Source organism: Cyprinus carpio, chromosome A2 (genome assembly GCF_018340385.1).
Source record: "Cyprinus carpio isolate SPL01 chromosome A2, ASM1834038v1, whole genome shotgun sequence".
NCBI lineage: Eukaryota > Metazoa > Chordata > Actinopteri > Cypriniformes > Cyprinidae > Cyprinus > Cyprinus carpio.
Window position 1 is genome coordinate 4,662,885 of NC_056573.1, and position 20,559 is coordinate 4,683,443.

At 36.6% G+C, this 20,559-nt stretch overlaps 2 protein-coding genes across 11 annotated transcripts in view; one reads left to right on the forward strand and one right to left on the reverse strand.

The window, feature by feature from the left end:
• Positions 1-1,914, forward strand: part of LOC109110981 (5'-AMP-activated protein kinase subunit gamma-2-like) — a 34,514-nt gene extending 32,600 nt beyond the window's left edge. For all 10 annotated transcript variants that reach the window (XR_006161611.1, XM_042769848.1, XM_042769854.1 and 7 more), the window contains one exon: positions 182-1,914. Coding sequence is in view for 9 of the 10 variants with exons in the window: in XM_042769848.1 (XP_042625782.1) it covers positions 182-213 (32 nt within the window). In the remaining variant the exon portion in view is untranslated. The remainder of the gene's footprint in view (positions 1-181) is intronic.
• Positions 1,915-9,045: 7,131 nt separating this feature from the next.
• Positions 9,046-20,559, reverse strand: part of LOC109050099 (apoptosis regulator Bcl-2-like) — a 35,821-nt gene continuing 24,307 nt past the window's right edge. The window contains exon 2 of the mRNA XM_042769904.1: positions 9,046-10,417. Within this exon, the coding sequence (XP_042625838.1) occupies positions 10,280-10,417 (138 nt within the window). The 3' untranslated portion in view covers positions 9,046-10,279. The remainder of the gene's footprint in view (positions 10,418-20,559) is intronic.

Consider the following 20,559-nt stretch of genomic DNA (forward strand, 5'->3'; position numbering starts at 1 on the left):
CTTGGTGTTCTGCTTAGTGATTTGTCTGCACTTCAAAATATGAGTCTCTTTTTAAAACTCTTCCAGTGATTCTGCCAGTGAAGAGTGTGTGTGTGTATGTGTGTGTGTGTGTGTGGTATTAATAGAGCACTGACTGACAGATTTGCTTCATGAACTGAATTTCACATCATTTGCCCCACAGGAGGACGCAGAAGGGACAGTGTGACTGAATGACAAGACAATATTTTGGAGAAACACAAAAAATTCAGAGAACCGAAAAGGTCCAGCTGGCATTCCTGACGGGATACAGAGAAAAGGACAGCGGGATTTTTTCTCGATCCTCATTTAAGGTCTGGGATTTGTGGGGGGCTGAATGAAACTGCAGTTTGAATCTGCAGCTGAAGGAACGGACATGTTGATGGTGGGCCGGCTGTGAGAATCTGCCGCTTTACTGTACACTGCTTTAGATGCTGGGCATGTTTGCCTGCTGGTGCTGCTGGTTTTAGAGGTGCTCACTGACAGCACTAAATCAGGCACAGGGTGGAAGTCTTTTTTTGTGTTCTAGCTGGGTCTGCATTATATCATCAGGCACTGTAATCCACTCTTGGTTGAGCGTCTGAAGTGGAAATTTGCCTTAAATGAAGCCCTCAGTGAGAGTTGATTGTAGAGGTTAGCAGAGATCCAAAGATGTGCTTGTACTGCAAAAGCAGGCTCTTGATTCTTCAGCAATAAGTTGCTGTCGGTTCGAAGAACCTGCTTGACTCTGTAGACATCTGCCCATTTCTTTTCTCACTTTCTTGAAAATACTTCCAAGTCGCATTTCATCCCAAAATGAAAAGAAGAAATATATAACGGAAAATGGAACATAAAGCAAAATAATGTGATTTGTGATTTCATGACAATTAATCATACTTCCCTGCAGTTTTTATTATTGCAATACAACATCTCATTCTTATAATTTTTTATTATTATTATTATTTATATATTATAGAAACAATAAAACATGTATATATTAAAGTATTTATACTATTACCTGTCATTTAAAATAACTACATTAATAATTTAATATTACATAGTTGTCATGAAAATAATGTAGTAATTATTTTCAGAAGTGATTCTCATTAGTTGGTCATTTGTTTTGTTTTTTTAATTCTGCTTAAATTACAGGTGATAGAACAAATACTATAATATATACATGTCTTATTAATAAATAAACAACTACATTAAATAAAGAGAATGATGTTTTGTATTGCAATAATTAAAATTGTGGGGAAATATGCTTGCTTACATGAAAATAATCTAACAAGCACAAAACAAAAATAATAAAAAAAAAAATATGGGGTAATATATATATGATATAGCCCGGACACATTCTTGACAAGTTTAATGAGATTTATCCGAATATTATTATTTTTCCCGTTAACACTGGACTATTAGTCCAAAATGTCTGCTGAATATGAATAGTTTTTTCATCCTATTAGTTGTCAGTGGAAAAATGAATGTACTACCACACTGCATACGCACTGACAGTCATGGACTGTATTTTTACTGGAACAAAGAATGTTATGAAAAGTGACTATATATACAGAGCCTTATTTTTCTATTATGACTGTCTGAAGTGTTTGGCTGCGTGGGAAAGTGTGTGCACTACCATTAAAACAGCATGAATGTCAAAGCCTGCAGTTGCAAAAATAGCCATTGCATCTTTGCACCCCAGTGATATGCTGAGCTACTGTAAATACAACATGCCATGTAATGGGTTCAAAACTGATAAATCATGTATTGTTTGATTGCATTTTTTTCATTGCAACCACTGACGGTGAAAGTTAAGACCGTTAGGTCTGGAGAGAAAGAAATGTACATTTTTGTACACAGAAATGACACTATATTTTATTTTTTATGTGGTTGAGCTAAAATATATTGATAATGCATTAATATTTGTCTGAGATTTGTTTTGTTGTGCACACCTTCCTGTGTTTGAAGCTACCATATGGCTAAATTTGGTGGCTTGTTTTTGAACACAGGAGAGCATCACTTTAAATTAGGGTAGGCCTGCTTAAAAATAACTAGGAGATAGAAACATTTTATTCTCTGTGTATTTTTTTATTATGCCTTTTCGGCTATTACCTATAAGTTTCTATGTGGTTAACATAATTTCGAGAAGACGCTGTATCCTACGCTGTGAGAGTAAATTTGTTTTATCACATCTCATAATTACCACAAACTTGTCAACACTTGATATTTACCACTGAGAAATGTCCTGCTCCAGTCGTGCTTGTGAATCAGTCTCTTGTCAATCAACCACTTCCACCGTTTCATCATCAGAATCCGGCTCGAGTTGATAAGCTACAATCCATACAATCTTTTCTGTGTATTGACAAGTCTCCACGGCTGTCATTCTGTCAAGGCAATTGGCATTTCGTTTCCGACACGCGCTGTACACGGTGGACCAATCCAGAGCCAATCTATCTACGGCTCTGGACCAATCACAAAGGACTGCGCCATCTGACCAATCAAAGCAGCGAGGGCTCACGGAAAGGAGGGGTTTAGAGAGACTGATTCTTTGAACTGCTTCGCACGAGTCGTTTATGAATCATTTAGATAAAAGGTAAAATTAAATCTGTTTTCTGAGAAATCTAACATGTTTTTTGACCTTGCATGCATGTAAACCTGTTTTAGGAGACTCATAAAATAATATTAGCAACCTTAAAAATGGCATAATGGGGCACTTTGAGATCTGCCTGAACCAGGGGTCTCCAGACTCAGTCCTGGAGGGCCGGTGTCCTGCAGCATGCCTCAAAACACCTGCCTGGAAGTTTCTAGTGCTTCTAGTAAGAGCTTGATTAGCTGGTTCAGGTGTGTTTAATTAGGGCTGGAGCTAAACTCTGCAGGACACCGGCCCTCCAGGACTGAGTTTGGACAGACAAACAGTTCTGGTGGTTCTGGGTAATTGCTTAAGAGCCTACCCTCAAGTCTTTGATATTTTGCTCCCTAATTATGGCTTGGATCCTTCCTTCAAGTAAGTCAAGGATCGTTTTCATTGCTCGGCAGAAACAATCAGCCATTAGTGCAAACTCTAGCTGGGAATCATAAATGACACTCTTTAATCTAGCATAGGGGTCAGTCTACATTTGCTGTGACATTTTTAACTGAAATTTCTTCTTTTTTTTTTTTAATGAACTCATCAATCCAACATTATACTATATTAATTTTATTTTTAGAATAAACACTATACTAATGTACCATATGCTGCAATGCAGATGTGGTGTTACTCCTAATTAAATTTCATAGGACATTTTACAACTAATCAGTTGTCCTGCTTTTATTACTATATTTGAGCTGGAAGAGCTGCCGTATAGAGCAGTGGCATGTTTGAAGAGGAATTGGAGTTGAAAATGTATTAATTCTTTGATCACTTGCTGTGTAATTAAAAGTATGTTTTCTATAGGCATTGTGTACATCGTAGTTTGGTATTTCAGTCTAAAAGTAAGAGTTGTATAAGATCGACAGAATCTGCTGAGCTCATCTAGGACGGATGAATTACTGATTTTTCATCCTCCATTCATCTCCTCTTTGGCTTAAGCAGGCAGCAATACATGCATTATTAGAAAAATTCATACTCGTTAAAATGGATCATTAGAAGAAAAGTGAGAAAAATGCCAGGCATTCAGAGAATTTTATGCTCGCTGGTGCAGTTTATTTGAGTGTTAGTAATCTTATAGTTTATATTTTATACAGCAGTGGACAATATTTTGGGTTTTATTTGGGATGTCCACTAGGGGACACTGTCCTCAGCTGTTTGATCTTCTCATGCCACAGTTTCTAATCACAAATGTAAAGTTGTTATTATTAGAGAATGATGAATATTTCATTTAGTAATTAGATTAATACGTGTACTTTAAATCTTTAAGCAATTTAAGAAAAATATGCTTTTTTAAGCCTAAAGAAGTGATTCTCAACTATTTTTTTTCCTCAGCTGTGTTTTGGACATTGAGTAGTGAACCAGCACCAAACCCAGTAGCTTAAAAAGAAACAAAATGTGCACATATTAATACATTTCAGTGTTTACTATATGACCGCAAGCTGCAGGCACAACAATATGCATAATTATTAATTTGACACAGACTGTCTCTTGAATCTCAGTGTTTCTGTCAGCAGCCTGTAATTCACTTTGCAAAACACAGTCAGCACAAACCATGTTTATGTCCCGGCTGCAAGTGAACCTGTATTTAATGTAGTCTGGCTTGTATTTTTATTTTATTTTTACCTTGAATTGTCTAGGTTTTCATTGTTTCATTTCACGGAACGTGTCCATGTTGGAATCTAGCCTACCTCATTTCACAAGCGCCAGAACTGTTTAAATGCAGTTTAGAGCAAATGCACAGCATTTGATGTCAACACCATATGTTGATTGGTCAATACATTTATATTTATATTAAGCATTTGGAGAGTTGTAAACTTTATTTATTTGTTTTTTTTTTTTTTATTAGATTCTCTGGGAATCAATCCTGTGACCTTGACGTTGCTAGCAGAGTGCTCTTTGAGTTGCAGGAACAATACCCGATATATAAATATATAATATAAAATTGTTATATTCCATGATAGTAACAGTTATGACCTGCTCACCATATGACTATTACCTGATTTTCTAGTGGCACAATGCCACGTTCACATAATAAAATAACATTTTAATGAAAATGTGTGACCTGAAAGTGGATAGTTAACCAAAATAAATATAAAATAAAATAATGTTTCAATTGATTTTGAACATACAGTGAAAGTCAATGGGGTCAAAACAATATTGGACCATGAATAATTGATAATATTAGATAATACTGACTTTATTTTAAGGAACAATTCTGACTATTAACTAGCTGCTTATTAGCATGCATATTACTAGCATATTGGCTGGTTATTAGTACTTATAAAGCACATATTATATATTAAATATTTTCGATCCCTTAATCCCCATACCTAAACGTAACAACTATTAATAAGCAGCAAATTAGTTTATTGATTTATTAATAGTGTTTATTCCCTACTATAAAGTGTTACCATAGTATTTATATTAATACTCAAAAATTAAGAATTGAATTTCAGTGTTTTTTTTTTTTTAACATAACCTTTATTAAATTTTGACAGATGTTTACAAAAAATCGTATGAATCTAGTTTTGCCTCTTCAGTGAATTTAACTTGTTTTAATTATTCTTATTTAGAAGATCCAAAAAAATAAAAAATAATAATTATGAAAATGTTTTGGAGTAAAGTATTTAAAAATATAAGTGTATATATCCAAAACAATATTGGACCCCATTCGCTTTCATTGAATGTACAAAAGAAAATATTTTCTATATTTATATTAAATAATATTTTACATTTTATTAATATTTTATAATTTGTATTAATATTTAACTACATTAATATTAATACTTTACAACAGTTATATTAAAATTAATATTTATATATTTTATCAATACTGTAAATATAGTCTCTGCTAAAGGGAGTAGTGCACAGTGGTTAGTTTCATTCTTTTATTTGCATTTAGTAAATAAACTTTTTTTTTTTTTTTTTTTGATATTGATATTCCCTGCTTTCTGTGACCTTTCCAGACCTGCAACACAACCAGGTAAAATATTCTCATATCAAAACATTACATTTAAACTAGTCCAAATATTGATCATTCTGACTAAAACTAGCACATTGCTCACATCAGCTTCTGGCTGTGACTTTCAATTCTTTTTCCAGTCAAAGCATGTCGTGTCTTCCATATGCATGAAGGGAGAGCCAGTGCTCAGGGGACGGAGCGGGATGAACTCGCTCCTCGGGGAACTGTCTCTCTCTGTGACTGTCTGTCTGTCTGTCGCGCTCTCAGTCACCGTTCGTTTCACTGCATCAAGCTTTTCACAGATTCAGTGGTGTCTTTTTAAAGAACACCACGAGCTGAAGAAAAAGAAAGAGTGTGTGAGGAGAGAGATTGAGTGCGACGTGAAAGCTGGCCTGCGGGTGTCATTTTTACACGCATGGCATTTAGTGGGACGAGGGACTGGAGATGTGACATGCTCTGGGACGTCTTTGAAGTCGAGGGGACACAGTGAATAAATAACACCCCCAGCACTCGTGGTGATGGACCTTCTGGTGTGTATCCTCCCTTAAAGACTGATGTGTTTTTGAATTTCCTCTCAAAAATCTCACCATAAATCAATCATTTCATGGAGGCAAAGGCGTCTTATATTCATTTTATTGAATCTTAATTTGTTTGGCAGGAACAGAGGGATTCTAGACTAGCTTATTGAAGCAGTGCCACATGATCAAACACAACAGCACGGAGACTCTGTGTCCTGTGCATTGCTATCACAGAGTATAGCAGCTTTTCTTCAGTGAAATCGCTCCAGGTGTAACAACAACACAATACAGGATCATTCAGAAACAGACATGTATTTTGTGTCTACTGTACACTGTGAAATCTGACCTTTTTCACCTTTAGTTTTTAATGTGTTTATGCGTATGTGTGCTCATGAAAGACATATGCCACCTAAAGTTCAATACAGTCTAGTGAAGGATGCAGTCATTAATAGATGAATATATTTTTTTCTTCTGCTTCAATGCACTCCAATATATTAGAGCAAGGAAAAGTCTATTTATACAGAATGCTATATATAAATTTACATAAATTACATAGCATTCTGAAATCAAACTAAAAGAAATGTTCAAAAGACAGAGTATTTTCTCAAGCAAAAGCTCAATTTTAACATGCCGGTTTTAGTAAAATCACCTTAGATAAACAGCTGAATGAACTGAAATTAGACATTTAATGAGAAATCTATTTGCATACTTCTTATAGTAAAACAATGCAAAAATTATCTTCTTAATCAGTGTTTTAGTTCCCCAGTAAAATTTATGTATAAAAAAATAAAGCAAGAATATCTTAATAACTTATTGTTTTGCTTCTCTGGTAAATTTAGCTTGTTTTAATTGTTTTTATTTAGAAGATGGGGAAAAAAATACTAGTTAAGAAAATGTTTTGCAGTTAAGTGTGTTAAAATCTAAGTGTGTGTGTATATATATATATATATATATATATATATATATATATATATATATATATATATATATATTAGTGCTGTTCAGACGATTAATCATATCCAAAATAAGTTTTTGTTTACATAATATATGTGTGTACTGTGTATATTTATTATGTATATATTTAAGAAAATGTTACGTTTATATATAAATTATATTTTATATAATATAAATTATATGAATATAAATGTAAATGCATGTCATTTTTTTCAAAACATATACTGTATGTGTATGTATTTATATACACATAATAAATATACACGGTACGCAAACATATATTATGTAAATAAAAACTTATTTTGGATACGATTAATCATTTGACAGCACTTATATATATATATATAAAAACTTATTTCAAACATATATTATGTAAATATATATAAAAAACTTATTTTGGATACGATTAATCATTTGACAGCACTTATATATATATATATACACACACTCTTAGATTTTATATATATATATAGACACACTCAAGATTGTCTGAATCATTATTTTGACATGTTAAAATTGACTCATCACTAGTGAAAATATCTGAATGAATTTCATTGGGCTCCAGTTAGGATGTAAGACAAAAAAAAATAAAAATTATTGATATGGATTTCCATACAGCTACAGAAACAGTGGAAGTGACTACATGAAATTAAGAACAGAACAGGCAATAAAATTATGATTTATAGAATTTATAATCTTTACATTAAGCAGCACTGATTCAGCAAATTAGAAACTAAAACTTTAAAATGAATAAAACTCTAAATGATCTTCTGAAGCTAATTGTTTAAGGTACCTAAAAATAAATAAAAGTGAAATAAGAATGAAATCTGTTTAACAAATGTTAGTGTTCGAGAGAATCACAGCTGTAAACGAGAGACAAACAGCATCTATTTATGACACTATAGTAACCAGACAAGCTGTTCATTTTGAAAGCTAACTTGTTTTACATAAAGCTTCAATCCTTTCAGACAGGTTTTGTTGTTGTTGACCATGCTGCCACATACAGACATGTAGCTAATAGCTTCCTTTTACACGTGTAGCCTGTTCTTCTGCTTTGCTAGACATGGTTGATTTGCAAAGCCATCCTTCAACCACCTATTAAAATACTGGATATGTATTTTAGACAATATCACATTGTAAGGTGAACATACATCCATAAAGTCAGATAACAAGTAACATTGACTGGTTCAGGATGTAAGATCTAATAAAGAGGGCACCCATTTCTCAAATGTATCTTAGCACCCCATACAGAGCCATAGGGAACGATGCAGCGTATGACCTCTGATCCTACATCAGTGCGAGCAAACATTTAATAACGCCACCTTCTGGGAACATTGTACGTCCCTCTGTTGTTTCATCCTGGCTCCATGTGAACCCAAAGGCTGACTCCATGGTACACACTGTATACAGTTGCTTTTGTCCATAGGTTTTGCACTCAAACCTTTAATTTCCTGCGTGGAAATCCATTAAACATGCGGCAGGATTGCGCTGAAGCCTGCTGTTTTGGGAACAGACGTCAGGAAGATTGCACATATACTGTAACTGTAAACACCAAATCCAAGGAACACAGAATGGATTTCCGTTACAGATTTCCACGTGTTTACACTAGACCCAACCCATCCCTGAACATGATGCTTTGGAAATTAAATAAGAATAGTAATGAAAAATCTGGATTTTTGTGAAAGCAAGTCCCAGTCACATTTCACCCCAAACAATGTGTGTGTGTGTGTTTGTGTATATGCAATATGTACTTTATTTAAATCATTTTATTAAAGTAATATGTATGGTGGGGAGAAATGTGCTTCACTTATGTTCACCAAGGATGCATGCATTTGATCAAAAACAGTAATATTGTGAAATATTATTATCATATAAAACAACTGTTTCCTATTTTAAATTTAATCTTGTGATCAAAGCTGAATTTTTCAGCATCATTACTCCAGTCTTCAGTGTCACATGATCCTTCAGAAATCATTCTAATATGCTGATTCACTCAAGAAACATTTATTAGCAATGAAAACAATTATGCTGTTTCACATATACATTTTTTTCAGGATTCAAAAGAACAGCATTGGTTTTGAAATAGGATTTTGCAACATAAAAGCCTTTACGGTCACGTTTGACCAATTCAATGCATCCTTGCTGAATAAAAAGTATTAATTTCTTTAAAAAAAAAAAAAAAAAAAAAATCTTACTGACCTCAAACTTTTGAACGGTAGTGTATATATTAATATATCTTCCTTCTGATTTTGAGATGACATTTTACCTTGACGTGCTCATGACAGATTTGAGATCAACCCAACTGCTTCTTTTGGTATATGAATGAACACTAGAGTGAACAGATGTGTAGCTGGAGTATTAAAGATGAAAAAAGCGTCATCTCTGAACATACTTAACAGCTTGAGGTCTTTTGACCGGCTCACATGCATCTGTCAAACATGTTAATAAAGTGTCTAACCAAGGCTCTCTTAAAGTCTGACAACTTCTTTCCCAGTCGGTCCTTTCTGATTACCTTCTGACCCAAATCACTTCAAGGAAACCCTTCTTCAGTCTTTAATAAAGCTCTTTAAATTGCTACAAGAGAGACTGGCATCACACCACTGCATACTGTATCTCTCACCCCTCTGTCATTTCACCAATTTCATCAAAATCAGGTGGCTTGAGGGACATTGTCTCTGCACTTCTCTCTTTTCCTCCTCACAGTTCTTCAGGTTCTTTCTTACAAAATGATACAAGGATGGCGGCACAAGAAACATTAGCGTGAACAAGCAATGGGTAAAAGACGGGCTACAATTAATCCTACAAAAAAAATGAAGAGCAACGATGGTAGTTGAGTGCAGATTGTCTCTTAAGCTCAACCCGACTCTTAAAGGACATTTGGAGAGTGCTGGTGTCGTCAGAAGATACTTTCAATCAGCACAGACCTTCAAAACCTCCAGATGTGTCTCGACCTTTGTATTTTTACGTATAAGAACACCAAAAGTGTTTTTGCCAGTGGCACTGCTACTTGTGTCTCTTCCATCCTCTCATGATCTGTCGGCAGCACATTCATTTCCTGTCTTTTCTGTCTTTGTGTTTGAGGGCAGAGAAGAAAGCCTTGTAGAGAGTGGGAGCGAAGCTTTGAAGAGGAGCTGTCCTGGGACACGACTGTCTTCTGGGGAAAGCGGAGGAGGGGGTTCAGATGGAGAGAGAGGGCAAGCGACTGAAGAAGGGGAAGGCTCCTCATTTCTGAGCAAGGTAGGCTCCTATGGTCAAGCCAACAGCCCCGAGAGCGGCTAGACCGAAGACCGTTACTATTGATGACCACGAGCTGCGAAACACCGAGTCCCTCTGCCTGCCGTAGAGCTCCACAAACGCCTCCTGAGCAGAGAGAGAGAAAGACACTTCATCAAAATGTAGCATTTAACTGAACAGATCGATCATGGTGCTTACTAATGCATCACTATTACTGTTGATTAGACTTTAGTCTTCAGAAAACATAACAGTCTAGATGGTCACACTTTAGTTTGGGGACCAATTTCTTACTATAACTATGACTTTTGCCTCAATTAACTCCTACTTTGCTGTCTATTAATATAAGGAAGGTAATAGTTGTAGTAGTTAAGTTTAGGTATGGGGTCGGGTTAAGGGATCTAAAATATGGTCATGCAGAATGAGCCATTAATATGTGCCTTTAAAAGCAAACAGGGAGGAAGTCTGCTAATATAACTACTGCAGGCAACCAGACGGGTTGTGGAAGTAGCATCCCGAACCAGGATCTTTGTGTTTAATAGGATGTCCAAACCTGAACTTGGGGAGAGTTCCATTCCTGAAGAAAAAACTCAGCTTGTTGGAGATAGATACCTCATATCTTGTGTTATTATTCTAATAGTATAGATGAAGTATCATAAATGAATCAATAATGGCTTCGGCAATCTGGACTTTTACCTAGGTGGGCCAACAAAAAAGTGATGTTTTGAAGAATGTTCAAGATGGTCTTTTCCAATACAGAGAAAGCATGTATAAAGCACCAAAAACATGATAAAAGTGCCTTGCCGTCCAAACGACTCGTGCCCTACATTCAAAAGTGAAAGCTTTAAGTGAGGAACAGATTGAAAAAGACATTGTGATTCAATGTCATGTGACTTAATAGTGAAGTATTCATATCTGAACACGAGGCAAGTCTTTTAGGGGATGTTTACACGACAGTGTTTTCAGCCACAAACGGGAAACTTTTTATGCGTTTTGCCTGTGCGTTTACACAACAACAGCGTTTTGGGGACTGAAAACGCATATTTTTTGAAAACTGGTTTCAAAATGCAAGTTTTTGAAAGCGGCACTGTTATCGTTTCTGTGTAAACACCTGAAACAGGAATCTATGAAAAACGGTGATGTCATGCACGTGTCGTATGTGTTAGGTTTGTAGACATGCACAGTACGTGTCGATTTTAAAGGCAAGCGCGAACAAACATACACAACAATGGCGGAGTACATGGTACTGCTGTTGCTGCTCAAGAGTTTGCTAATGCTTCTTCAGCAAAGTGTGGATTTAATTCAAGTTTATTTTATTTGTATAGCGCTTTTTGCAATACAAATTGTTGCAAATCAACTTTACAGAAAATTCAGTTTCTGCAATATTTAGTAGTAACTTATCAGTGGTGACTGTCAGTTTATATACATATGGTAGAAATGTATGGAAAAATCAAAGACGTAATCAAACAGATGATGAACACTATTAACAGCAATTATTATATGATGCAATCAAACTTATAGCAAAATTTGGTAGTTCTGTATGTTGTTTCAGGGTTGGCATCATCTGAGGTGTTTTTTACTTCACCAATATTACAGCCAACAGCGGAGACGCATCATATACATCATATAATCGTCATTTCCATTCAGGTACTGTTTACTAACAAGGTGACAGCCATTTTCATGGATATGTGTAAATGCGAATCGTTTTGAAAACGTTGTCATGTATACGTGAAACTTTTTAAAAACGCAAGGGAAAAACGTTTCTATTTTTGACTACATCGCTGTCGTGTAAACATAGCCTTATTTAGCATGTTCCATCATTTACTCCAAATCTGACCAAGTATGTTTACACCATATTTAAATGTACACACATGAGATTATTTGTGAATATTGTTGGTCTGATCTTCACACAAAGCCATCATACAGCTTTTGAAGACTTAAAAATATAATATCGGGCTGCTTTTATGATACTTGGTGATTTTAATGTGTGTGTGTGTGTGTGTGTGTGTGTGTGTGTGTGTGTGTGTGTTTTGTGTCGTTTTTGGAGATGGAGTGTCCCTTCCTCAATAACTTTCATTCTGTTAAGCTTCTCCGTTTATGTTCCATCGAAGAAAGAAAATCATAGAGATTTGGTACAAGCAGGTTCATTCTGGGGTGAACTGTCCCTTTAAAATGATATACAGGAAATATTTCCTTTTATTCTGAAGCTTCACAGGGTGCAGTCCAAAAAAACCAGAAAGCTATTTCCTCTCATCCTCCGTCCATGTAGACTGTGAGAGACACAGCACAGCTGAGCAATAAAACTCCAACTTCCTCACATTTAAACTGCTCAAGCAAGCCCCCCGGGTGGATAACATTTGTGTATCTCTATTAACCTCTGGGTTTTTTGTTTTGTTTTTTCTTTAGTTTTTTTCAAGGGAAAATCATCATCTCATTAAGTTCTGATTTAACAGTCATGCAAGCAAGGCCATTTTTTGTGTTGTACTCCCAGTGTGCACTCCCCTGATGAAACCACGGCACATTTCAGGTATTAATTAGTAAACACTGTATGCCACCCACTGTGTGAATACTGCTTTATGAGCAGAGGGGGGTTGACAACATGAGCCGCCCTCGTTAACTTCACAATGAAAACAATGCTAAGCAAGTCATGGCAGCAAAGGTTCGAGGATTTTGTCTTTGCGTAAAAATCCTTTTTATATGTTCACCCACACTTACGTTCCACCTCTTATATTATTGTACGATGTGCACACAAACGATGGAAAGTCCCTTTGAGAGAATAGGAGGAAACGTTTGGAGAACTAAAACTTAAACGAGAGAGAGAAAATATTTTCATAGGTTGCCCAAATGGTGCAGACAGTTAAAAGTTAAAAGGCCACAAAATCCTGGAGGCTTGTTGTCATGTGACAGCAGAGTTTCAGAGCTCTAGAAGTGCTCGGGCGAGTACTTAGGGTCACATGAGTGAAAATACAAGCAGGAGTTACGAAAGGCCACGCTTCGTTGATTCATAGAAATCTTAAGGCACAACTAAAGAAAAGGCTTTTGAAAGGCTACATTTCTAAGATGTTCTTCCTTAACTAACACTGCTGCATATGTCTGAACAGCATACAAATATACTACTGTGTCTATTTCTGCTGTTAAGTTTGCATATGGTGCCGTATTGTATCCCATAATGTGTGCCTGATTTAACCTCTTATTTCTAATATGACAAATCAATGCATGAAATGCCACAATTTTTTACATCTTTGACTAAGCTGCCGAAAAAATATAATTAACACTAAATTGCATTAAAGATGATTTTAAAAATGTCAAAAGGTTATTCAAAACAGATTATAACTGGATATTCTTGCTGAATTAAACATGATCAGGAAGATACAAATCTAGAGAAGTTATTTGGCAACGTATGATGTGTTCTATTTAAATACAGTAGGCAGTATAGAGTACATTGCACAGTATTCAGAATGTAGTGCGCTAGTGTTCTGTCCGAACATAACCTATGCAGCACTGCAGAACAGAGCGTTTCTAAATGATTTGGAGTGCTGTCTTAACTACGTGAGCGTGTTGGAAATCACGAGAGTTTTGGATGATGGGAGAGAGTCAGGTGGGCATCATGGGACAGGAGCGCAGAACAAGCGTAACAGATCAGGCTTCAATACACTCTCTTACACACTCATCACATGACTGCATGAGTGCAGCATATATTTTCCATTACCCTTATGTTGATAGATAAATACACTTCCAGAAACTGATGGCTGTCACAAGATCAGATATTCCAATTACACTATTTTTGCAACACTTTCACTCTTTCACTTTTTCACAGACATCTGTATGTTATTTAGGAACTAATATCCTGCCAAGAGACATGAACAAAAAAAGTATACCAATAGTGTTACTTTAGCATATACCATGTAAATGGCATGTATATAAATATAGTAATCATTCCATATTTAAGTCTGTCAATTGATTAAAAATTGTAAAGAAATAATGAATCAAATATATGAATAATTGTAAAAGCCCCCAAACAGACGTCATTTATAGATATCATCTAAATTATAGCAGGTAAAAGCATTAAAATATGTTACAAAAAGTGGCTTAAAAAGTCAATATATTGTTTATGCTACAAGCACATTTTATATTTTTCATTTCCCATAGAAAATCATATTTGATGAGCTCTATACATGTGCATTGAAAGCCTAAATTAAGGAGGCGCTTACACAACACTATTTTCGATGCTTTTATGTGTTTTAAAAGGTGTTTTAAAAGGTGTTTTGATGCAAATGTTTGTGAATAGGTTTGAAAGTGGGTTTTTTAGTGATGGTTTTGTTATTGTTTCTGTTTTTTTATCTACATTATCAAATATTTGTATATGTGTATTACATGTTCAGTTTATATATACTGTATGTGCACAAGTGCATGGCTCTTATACAAAAACACAAATTTGTATATGCATCAGTGACCATTTGAACCTTTTGTATTAGTTGTGTATGAGTTCCTCAGTTGTCCTCATTGTGAAAATATGTATTTCAAAATCATACAGTTATTGTTGGAACTACAAAAACACAAATTTGTATATGTGTATTACATGTTCAGTTTGTGTATTCTTTGTGTGTGAAGGTTTTTTGTTATTAACAGCAGGCAGTTAAACAATAATTTTTTTTTTTTTTTTTTTTTTAAACAGCCGTGGATTATCCAGGTAACAAAATGGTATTAAAGGGATACTCCACCCCAAAGTAAAAATTTTGTCATTAATCACTTACTCCAATGTCGTTCCAAACCTGTAAAGCTTTGTTCGTCTTCGGAACACAATTTAAGATATTTTGGATGAAAACCGGGAGGCTTGAGACTGTCCCATAGACTGCCAAATAAAATACACTGTCAAGGTCAGAAAAGTATGAAAAGCATCGCAAGAATAGTCCATCTGCCATCAGTGGTTCAACCGTAATGTTATGAAGTGACGACAATACTTTTTTGTACGCAAATAAAAACAAAAATGACGACTTTATTCAACAATTCCTCTTCTCTGTGTCTCTCCACATCAGCGTAGCGCCATTTTGGAGCATCAGTCTGTGTCTCTCCACATCAGCGTAGCGCCAGTGTCTGCCGCGATGCACTGATGCGCTGTTTTCTTTCAAATCAAAGCGAAATATACGTAGAAAATGTATCCTTGTGGCTCCGCTGACACAGAAGAGCTTACGCTGCCTGCGTACAGCTCAGATTCTCAAAAATGGTGCTACACTGAGGTGGAGAGACACAGAGGAGAGGAATTGTTGAATAAAGTTGTTATTTTGCTTTTATTCGCATACAGAAAGTATTTTGATCACGCTTCATAACGTTACGGGTGAACCACTGATAGCAGATGGAGTATTCTGACGATGTCTTTCATACTTTCCTGGACCTTGACAGTGTTATTTATTTGTCAGTCTATGGGACAGTCACAAGCCTCCTGGTTTTCATCCAAAATATCTAAAATTGTTTTCCGAAGACGAACAAAGCTTTTACGGGTTTGGAACGACATGGGGGTAAGTGATTAATGACAATTTTCATTTTGGGGTGGAGTATCCCTTTAAGAATCAAGTGTATGTAAGCTTTTGAATGGGGTAATTTTTATAAATTCAACTATTATTTTCTCTTGTGGACTATATGTAAATATCTTTTATGTGAAATATCTTATTCAGGTCAGCACTAAATAAAAAATATCATGCATTATTATTCAGGTCAGCACTAAATAAAAAATACATCCCTGTATCCTGTTACCACTTTTTTGTATGGTTGTTATTCAAGATATGATTATTAGAAACATAATTTTTCCATTATAAACTTCTGCATCTTAATTGTTTTTTTTTTATGTTTTTTTTTTAGAAAGGTAATTTATTTAAATAGGAGAATAAATGTATCTAAGTAAAAAAATCTGGGTCACTTTCAGATTATTTTTCTTTATAATGGATTTTGGGAATGTCCTCTACATGTTATATGGGTCAAAGAAGTAATGGGCTAAATGAATCATTCTTCATTATCCCATTTTGAAGCTGCTCTTCCCCATGTCCTCTACATGTTATATGGGTCAAAGAAGTAATGGGCTAAATGAATCATTCTCAGCCAAGTATGGTGACCCATTTCAGAATTCGTGCTCTGCATTTAACCCATCCGAAGTGCACACACACAGAGCAGTGAACACAAACACACACTGTGAACACACACCCGGAGCAGTGGGCAGCCATTTATGCTGCGGCGCCCGGGGAGCAGTTGGGGGTTCGATGCCTTGCTCAAGGGCACCTAAGTCATGGTATTGAAGGTGGAGAGAGAACTGTACATGCACTCCCCCCACCACAATTCCTGCCGGCCCGAGACTTACTCACCCTTCGATTGTGAGCCGACTCTCTAACCATTAGGCCACGACTTCCCATTATCCCATTTTGAAGCTGCTCTTCCCCATCTTGCGATGTAGCAGAAGTGCATCTTAAGGTCAGCAGGAGGGTCAAGACTCCCGCTCCACACAACATCACAACCACGTCCCTCCTCCTTCAGCGCTTTACTATAGCTGGTATGTGAAATCTGGAACTTTTTGGTGGAAATCTTCAGCAGCCCACTTTCTGCAGTGGAAAACCCACAATAATGAAAACTATGATGGGGAGTCACTGTCTGTATGTCGCAGTTGCCAGACAATGTTGTAGGTTCCGATTGTTCGCAAGCTTATTAGCACTGCATCCATTATGTGACGTTAACAGTGGCTTCTTTTGGATTGGAAAGCTGATGTTAAAGTTGTGATGAAATGTAAATTCACCCTATCCACTTTCTAAATGCATGTTACTGATCTTATTGTTAATGATTCAGCATGTTACCCCCCCCCCCCACACACTAATTTTAAAGGGATAGTTCACCCAAAAATGAAAATTATGCGATCATTTACTCACCGTCAACTTGTTCCAAACGTGTATGATTTTCTTTCTTCTGTTAAACATAAAAGAAGATATTTTGCATGTGTTGTTGGTCCCCACTGACATCCGTGGTGTGGACAAAACTAATATGGAAGTCAATGTGGACCAGAAATGGTGGGGTTGCCAACATTCTTCAAAATATCTTCTTTTGTGTTCAGCAGAAGAAAGAAACTCATACACCAGCATATAAAAATAGAAAGCTAACATGCATGAACTAAAAGCCACAAACTAGGTCTTCATGGGCTACAGGCTGTGCACATTTCAATGCCTTTAACGTTCAGATCCAGTCGGGTTTGAAAATAAATGCTGTTGGGTCTGAGTTGGGTCTAATTTTATTGGGTCTGTCTCGGGTCGGGTTTTTCTTTAAAAAAAAAATCATTTATGCACATCGGGTTCAGGTAAGAAATGATTCGGGTCGGGTACAGATTTTAAGACCCGAGAAGACCTCTACCATGAACTCTAATTCTGATTTCACCAAAGTATCCTGTAAATCTTCAAAACTCCCACTGTGGAGCCTATTTTTGTCAAATTGTTCTAGGTAGCCCCATCCATTGCAAATTCTAATTGCTGCTTTTTAATTGTCAAACATGTCGTAATTGGCTATGTCTATAGCTCTGGGCAGTATTTCTCTTTCAGTGAGGATAGAAAATCACTTTGCTAATTAGAAGCTTGTCACATTGTGCCTGGTTAGGACACAGTGTTAGGAAATGTTTGGACCAGTGTTCACAGAGAAGGAAAAACAGCCAACTTGCTTCACACAATAAGGTCAGCAAGCCGGTCTCAGGGGTGTTTGTTGACCTGGCTGAGTGGCAAAATGATGACCAAAGACTTCTTACCAAGATAACCAGACATGTCAGCAAACTGGTAGTGAAGGGCATTGAGCCCTTGGATAAACTCAAAAAGGAGTAAAAACCTTTGGCTGTTGATTCGACACGACTACAGAGGGGAAAAAAAAAGAGCGACAGTGTTCCTGCCTTGCAGTTAATTAAACCTGACAAGCATACCACAGTAATCGCAGCTGCCGTATCACATGCACCTGCATATACTGGGAGCTCACAGAGATTGCATGTCTGATTTTAAATCAACCCAAAGCATTGGACTTGAGGTTTTAGTATAGTGTGGAATAGCACACAATGTTGCCCTGTATATTTGGTCTTTGTTATCATATTTCATCTGTGTGATGCTCTGTGCATCCTGCACACATTGTCATTTCATTGTGTTTTTCAGCGGCTGGCAGGTTTCCAGAAGAACACAGTTAGTATTCATGAGAAAACACCTGAGGCACCTGAGAGCCGAGCTGACTTGGCATAAGGGATCCAACTGCTGCAGTCTCCTAAATGATCTAAATGATTGGACCTGTTCCACCACATAAATATTCAAATTAGTGTCAATGCTAGTTTGTGTACACACACAGAATGTCTCATAGGGGCATTCATGCTTCACTGAGACGAAGAAATTGAGGGAATGCATTTTGCCAGGACTTTTCACAATAGACTTTTCTCATCCAAACTAACTACATGTAAATCAAAGTTTGGGGATGGAGGATTGAGTGACGGTCTTTTAATTTTGGATGGGAAGCTAGCAAGGAAGAAAGACAAAGGACAATGAACAATGGAAACCAGAGTGACGTACGGTAATAACTGAATATCATCCCCTGCTTATTTCAATCCAATATGACCTTCGCTGAAACAATGATCTAATTCTTGAGCAGGCTATTGTCTGTGAAAGATTCAATTAGATCAAACTTGGTGGACCTCCTGTAGTGAATAGAGGAGTTTGTAAGGGAATATGGTCATAGGTGCTGAGGTGCACTTATCTTTTTTTTTATCCACAAAGAGCACAAGTGACGCTAAGAACAGAAATCATACTCTACACAATTCATGCATATGCAGAAATGAATGCTTGTCCAATGCATTGCACATACTTACATTGTACATACAGTATCTCAGCATTTAGGAGCTGAATGTCTATGCCATTGTTTTTGACTATTTAACTAACTACCAAGATTTTCTTCAAACTGGTGCTCAACCACGATATATTATCACATTATCAGTTGCTTTCTAATTTTCAGAATGAAACCGAGCTCAAATAACATTAAGGATTTGCATTCACTTACTTGCATACAGTATATTTTAGGCTTGCAACTATATTATTATGAAGCAATGTTAAATATGAACCAGACACAAGCCTTATCCTCAGAAGCTCATCCATTGCCTGACAGCAATGCAAATTCTAGAGGTCAAGGCGCACAGGCATTTCATCAGTTCACCAGGGGAAAAAACTCCTACACCAATATTTGAATTCATTTTTTTTTCTCCATGAAGAGCTATTATTGTGGTATAATCTATTTGAAATAAACCCACCCTAAATGGTACAGAAATATAAGTGTGTTTGGTTCTGTGAGTGCAAATAAGTCTTAAGTTGCTATTCTTGGCCATAATAGACTGAGATGATGGCCAGACTTTGTGCTGCAAGTCAAAAGTCTGGCTAAATGAGACTAGACACAAGCTTAAAGCAGCCTCATGGCCACCTGGGATTAAAACTTGCAGGCAGGGCAACCAAGATTTCTGCTTACATAGCCTGGAGTCAAAAATCACTGGGCCATCTCTGTACAGCAGAAAATCAGATAACAATAGAGGTGCACACCTAGCAATATCAAACCAACACCGTGTTCAATGTGCGAAAAGCACACCAAGTTCCTGATATATATGTTTGCACAATTAATGTGCTCCATGACCGTGTTTAATACTTGGAAAAGCCTGAGGAAATGCACAAACACAAGGGTAGACATTGTTGCGTAAAATAAGCTTTCAACCGCTCCACCTTGAACAGTGATGACGGAGGTTAACGCATTGTCAACGGTGGTCTGTGCATGGGTGTGCTGCCCTTTCCTGAGGAGAAGGGAAGAGAGCAGCCAACCCTGCTATAAATAAACAGGCCAGGCCTGGCCACTAATCTAATAAAACTGTCCTTATTGTATCTGCCAAGAGCCGGCAGTCCAAAAGGGCAGGCGTGGTGCATGTGGAGGGCGCAGATATTGGCAAACGATCGCTGAGTCATGACCTGGTGGAAGGACGTATGGAGTTGGATGCCGATTCCAATCCATCCTCTTTCTACAGGCACTCAGCAATAATCAAGCTAATCAATGTAGAGCCGAGAAAGGCATCCATCTTCATTCAATCCATCTTCATTCAATTAATCGATAGCTGCAGGCTTAAAGTATAGTGTAATTACTGCACCACCAAACATAATTGCAAAAATAATGACTCTTTCCCAAACACTCACCCCCCTGCCATTAGTCCAGCCAACAGTAGTCCTGCCCCAAGCATTGTTTAAGCT